Source organism: Parambassis ranga, chromosome 4, assembly GCF_900634625.1.
Source record: "Parambassis ranga chromosome 4, fParRan2.1, whole genome shotgun sequence".
Taxonomy (NCBI): domain Eukaryota; kingdom Metazoa; phylum Chordata; class Actinopteri; family Ambassidae; genus Parambassis; species Parambassis ranga.
In genome coordinates this window covers 8560920-8566608 of record NC_041025.1, presented here as the reverse complement: position 1 = coordinate 8566608, position 5689 = coordinate 8560920, and the positions used below count along the sequence as shown (strand labels likewise).

At 38.5% G+C, this 5689-nt stretch overlaps 1 protein-coding gene across 1 annotated transcript; it reads right to left on the bottom strand.

The window, feature by feature from the left end:
* Positions 1-3634: 3634 nt before the first annotated feature.
* Positions 3635-5130, bottom strand: LOC114434440 (granzyme B-like). The gene is made up of 5 exons (XM_028403696.1): positions 5049-5130; positions 4791-4950; positions 4503-4635; positions 4172-4396; positions 3635-4088 (listed from the first exon to the last, which is right to left on the bottom strand). The coding sequence occupies exons 1-5, from the start codon at positions 5104-5106 to the stop codon at positions 3945-3947; spliced, it is 720 nt and encodes a 239-aa protein (XP_028259497.1). The 5' UTR covers positions 5107-5130; the 3' UTR covers positions 3635-3944.
* Between the last annotated feature and the right edge of the window lie 559 nt (positions 5131-5689).

Below are 5689 nucleotides of genomic sequence, written 5' to 3'. Positions count from 1 at the left end.
AGAGTGGGAATGGCAGCACGTCACTCTGCATACTTGAGAACACTTAATACATTGATTTTATAGTGAGCATGCTGGGTTTCAAAAAGAGAGCTGGGGAGGAAATAAATAAGCTATCCAGGCCAAGCCTCTTTTTTGCCACACATGCTTCTAAGACAAAGGATGGAAGCAGGGATGAGAGGCCAGCTTTATAATGAGGAGTGCTAAGACTCCTTTCAGTCTTTAGCGCTGACATGTGAGAAGCAGTGCATCAGTAGCACCAGCTGCAGTCTGCACATAATGACACAAATTATTGGCTCGTTAATGGGCAGCTTAGCCTTGAGTGTTCAGCCTGCAACACCATTCTGGAGGAGAGGGGGACACAGGATCAATCTCTGCCTCCTTGGATGTGCTGTAAAACATGGAATGCATCTAAAGGACATCTTATGCACATCTCTCTCTCTCTCTTTCTCTGTCTCTCTCTCCCCTCTCTTTCTAATCCATACTGGCCTCTGGAGACTCATATTAGGAGACTCCTACACTCACCCCTCCCACACCTTCTCCCTCCTCCGCACACCACCCTCAGAACCACTATCTGTCCACCTCCACAGTCGGCTTGTGGACAAATCCAGAATAACAATGTGATCTCGCCTCTTAAAGGCACACAGGCAGCTTTTTGCATCATTATCTTTCGGTTCAAGTCTGTGTTACTACATTTATGTGATCATAGAATAAATAAAAAACAGACTCGGACATATCCTCAGAATTATTAGTTCGAAATATATGCATATATTTAATATGTAGTCCAATAAATAACTTAAATGCATCAAATTCGACCAATTTAGCATCAGACACATTGAGCCTCTGCAAAGCTGCAGCTCCAGAATAGTAATCAACATCAAACAGAGAGTCAAGTGCAGGACACAGCACTTGTATGTTGTAGTCAATGAACCTCTCAGAGAAGGTACTGCTCTACACTCACAACCTGCGTGAGGTTTGCTTAGGGTGCCCCCTTCTGCCATAACAATGAATATTAAAAATGACATTGCAAAAAAAGAGGAAGGTAGTTCAAGAAACAGTGTCACACACAGTGTTACTGTTCTCTCACTGCATGGCAGATTTGCATGCTTTTTATTTAGGAGGTTGATTGAATTAAATATACAAAAAAATATAAATGTTAAATCAACAAGTGCATCAGTAAAACACAACACTACACTGTTATTTCCTTTTCTTTCTTTCTTTTTTTAATAATTAGCTAAAAACCCAGTGCATCTTTACAGTATGTTGTCTCCAAATAGCATGTTTATTTTGCAGCTTCTCACCTGACTAAAGCTGTCAGTGAAGCTTGGCAGGCCCGAGCCGACCACAATGGAAAACTGCGGTGCTGCACAGGAAGCCGTAAGGTGCTCTTGTGTAGGAGGTGCTGAGGTAGAAAAGGGGTTAGAGTTAGAGTGCTTACTGCAGCACTATCTACTTCTATTTTTAACATTACTGTGGTCTTAACTTTCTAATCTTAATTGCCTGCACCGAGTGCATTTTGTTTACAGACAGTCCAGGAAGACGGTTTCAAAAAGTACTTTATAGTTGTGCGTTTTGCTGAGTTGGCTTTAGACAAATTTATATCATATTTCTACTTCTGCTTGTGTGCCTTTTATTAATATCATACTTATATCACACTGATCATTTGGTCACTGGTGACTCTAACTTGCCCCTAGGTGTGCGTGTGAATGTTGTCTGTGTATTGCCTTGTGATGGACTGGTGACCTGTCCAGGGTGTACCCATAGATAGCCTCCAGTCCCCTGTGACCCTGCACTGCAGGACAAAGCGGGTTCAGATAATAGATGGATGGATGATTGTCTTTACTGATTTAATCTTTGCTGTTTATATAGTTTCCCTAATCTTAACCCCAAACATAACCCCAGATTGCAGACTGTCTTCTGCCACTAGTACTCCATGAATCTGCAGGAGTTGCCTACAAAGTTTTGACTAATCTAAACTAATACTCAATATGTCTCATCACACACTTAAAGTGATCTATTATGCATAAAAAGCAATAGAAACGTCTGTTAAAGTTTTAATGTGTTATAATGTTGTGGATATAAAATCAGATTAATATCAATAATCTCTTTGTATTTCTGTTATTTTAGGACCTTCAGTGTTTTACTGGGACTTCATGATGTCCATAACCGTGTAGATGTGCAGTCACTGTCTGTGGAACAGTCATTTCTGTTAAAAAATGTTTTCATTAGTTATACTAATATGTTCCACATATTTGTAATGAAATACAGATGTGAAAGTATCAGTTGCCAACTGGCAGTATATATATATATATATTCTATATAGTATAAGTAGTAGTGTATTTTCACTGTAACCTATGACTCATCAAAGTACTGAGTGCAAAGTGACTCAGTAACTATATATAATAATATGTTGCATATTTGAGGTGTAGAAGAACTTCACCATTAGAATCTATGTCTGTTGTAATGTGTTTTTTTTTGTAGTAAATAATAAAACTCACTATACTTTAAACATGTTGCATTGATATTGCACTTTGCTGCTGAACTTCCTACTTTGTGCCTGAATGGGGGAATGACGTGTCTGTGGAAAAAATCTCCAGCAGAGAAACAGTGGCCCCTAGAGGAGAGCTTTATAACATTATAACGTAACCTTGCTGCTAACATGCTTTAGGTTCATAGGGATCAGTATAAAGACATAAACATGTGCTAATTATGTGACTTCATATTGCTATCAAATAACCTGATAATGATTTATGTTATCAGGCTAATCAGTATCACAGTATCATTCAGTTAAGGCAGTTTTTTTCCTCTAAGAGCTGCAAAGTATGTTGGTGTAGCCTTTAGCACAGTGTCTGTCCTCTATTAGTTTTTACAGGGAAATGTCCTATCATGTTCTCTTGGTGCTTTTCTTGCATCACAAAACATTTTTTGAGATACCAAATATGATGTCAATAAAGACTCTCAGTCATCCAGATCATTCTCATTCAAAAGGCTGAGGAGACATGTTGCTGTTCCACCAATTAGCTTCATCAGTTTTCTGAACTGGACTTATCCAAATACAGTGTAAACCTAAACAATAAAACCCATTGTTGATGTTAACGTGGTTTAAAAGAGAAAAAAACATGTATAGGTTTATCTTTGTGAGGTTAAATGTGATGTGGTAATATTACAACAGTGGGGGTTAAATTGTACACTCATGTAAAAATGGACACGTCCTGATGGTGGTGCTAAAGTCAAGCCTGTCATCCACAGTGGGTTATTTCAGGTATTAGCACTGACATGTTCATTGAAGATCAGAAAATGTGTACACAGATAGTTTAATGTGTTTCCTTTAATGGCTTTACATCTTCAGTAGTAATGAGCTGTGGAACTGGATTATGAAGAATGGAGTGAATTTAGTGTTAGAGTACAGAAAGCATATTAATCTATTAATGCCAATGCAACGTAAAGCCATTTTGTGGTGGTCAGGTACTGTTCTATGACAATAACAACCCAGAAACACTATACTTACTGTAACAATTTTTAATCTTTATATTGAAATGCATTAGAAATTACAGCCCTAAGTACAATTATTATTAAGTATATCATTTCGAAGCATATCTTAGCATAGCAGAATATGATTTCTACATTTGCTAATGTAGACATGCCTAAATGAGGTTGCTTTGCAGTTTTGCACAATTGCACAGTATAAGACAAATCACTGTTATATATTTTGGTTAAAAAAAATATGCACAATGAGAAAGCAGGTTTATTGTTTATGCAGTAATCAGTAATGTCGTAATCAAATACTCAATAGTTAAAGTGATATATTGTAGTAGACAACATGTGACATTTTTTGACTTTTAGACTCTATATCTCTAAATGTCACATTCAAATTACTCAGATTTCTGTCTCGGGTGAGTCAAACTTTGAAATCCAGATATTACTTGATTAGTTAAGCATTATATACTTTAGCACTTTGCTTTGTTCTTCATAACGCAATCAGCCCAGTCTCGGTAATCGGGTATCTTAGTATATTTGGAGGTTGTTTTGCGTTTGCCAGACACCACCCCATACGCCATACCTTCACAGACCAGTGGGCCACCAGAGTCTCCCTGGAAGTACATACACAGTATTTAGCAATAGTGAACAACATGCAAGTGAACATTCAATAATAATTACAAAAAACTATACCTACCTCACCCGGTCCAGTCTCACCCTCAGAACAGTAAAACCTTTGCTTAGGACACCGCTGATCTTCGATCAGCGTTACATTGACTTCCATGAGTTTTACAGACATGTATGGACTATTTTCTGTTCGTCCCCAGCCAGAGACCGAGCAAGACTCTGGCAGGCCGAAGTCATCCTGGCCAGCGAGAGCGATGGGATTCACATTGTTGTTGATCTGTGCCTTGGAGCTCAACTTAAGGAACAAAGAGATAATAAATGAACCTTTGAAAAATATTAGCAAAATATAGAAATAATCTGCTTCAATCATCACTTGAAATACTGTTATTGTTTTCTTTTACCTTAAGAAGCATGATGTCATTTCGTAAATCAGTCACATTATAGCCTTTATGTGGAAATGACTGTTCCACAGACAGTGACTGCACATCTACACGGTTATGGATATCATGAAGTCCCAGTAAAACATTGAAGGTCCTAAAATAACAGAAATACAAAGAGATTATTAATATTAATCTGATCTTATATCCACAACATTATAACACATTAAGACTTGTGTGTTATCAAGCCAGCATGATAACAATTTTGAAATTTTGTGTCTAGCACACAGCTTCATTTCAAATATAACTGACTTGGCTTGACAGTGGGCTGCAGTCATCACATAATCCTCACTCAGAAGGAATCCACCACAGTGTTTGATTCTGCTGTCCTGCATGTGCCTCTGCAACAGCACCATGTATGGACGGCTGTGTGCCTGAGCCTCACGGCCTCCAATGACTTCCCCTGTATGAACTAAAGTAGAAATATTCATTTCAAAATCAGACATTAGCTGTGCTCTGTCCTAGTCTGACATACTATAAGGCCATTCCATGCCATGAAAACAGACTTACCTTGCCCATCAAGAGTCAGTGCGAGCATCAGTACTGCCACTTCACAGCGGAAGAACATGGTGAGATCACTGCCTGAGTGAGCCCCTGAAGAGCTATGACACACAACCGTGAAAGTATCAGTCTTTAAATACGGAAGGAAAAGGAAAGGGAAGTGTGTGTGATATCTGCAGGTGTGTGTGCAATCAGCAGATGCTTACATTTATAAGAAGACTCTATCAGCCTCATTAAAATTCTATTAAAATTCTACTGTTTCTTTAGACATGGGAACTGGACAGTGGGAATGCCACATCCACCCTCAGGCTGTTCCTGACTAGCTTGCAATGTTGATGGAAACTGTAATAACTAAGTGTTCAAGAACTCAACACTAAACTGCTTTTTTGGAAGGTGAGGAGTACTTTTGCACCTGACGTGTGCATGTTTGAATCTTAACATTAAAATATGATGGTTGCAAAAGATAATAACATATCTCACAATCCATCAGTTCACAGTGACTTCTAGGAGTTTGCAAGACATGAATTTAGATATTTTTGTAGACAGCTCTCCAGCCTGGAATTACACATCGCTCTAGCAGAAATGCATCACCCGTCCAGCAAGAGCAATGTGTTTCACAATATTGCTGAGCTCAACTTGAGGGCAAGAAC

What these genes read in the sequence shown, in the direction of transcription:
- LOC114434440 (XM_028403696.1), bottom strand. Translation starts at nt 5,106, where the DNA reads ATGTTCTTCCGCTGTGAAGTGGCAGTACTGATGCTCGCACTGACTCTT. An exon ending in GCAGCCCACTGTCAAGCCAA is followed by an intron (nt 4,636 to 4,790) that starts GTCAGTTATATT and finishes CTGTTATTTTAG; the next exon opens with GACCTTCAATGTTTTACTGG. An exon ending in ATGACATCATGCTTCTTAAG is followed by an intron (nt 4,397 to 4,502) that starts GTAAAAGAAAAC and finishes TTGTTCCTTAAG; the next exon opens with TTGAGCTCCAAGGCACAGAT.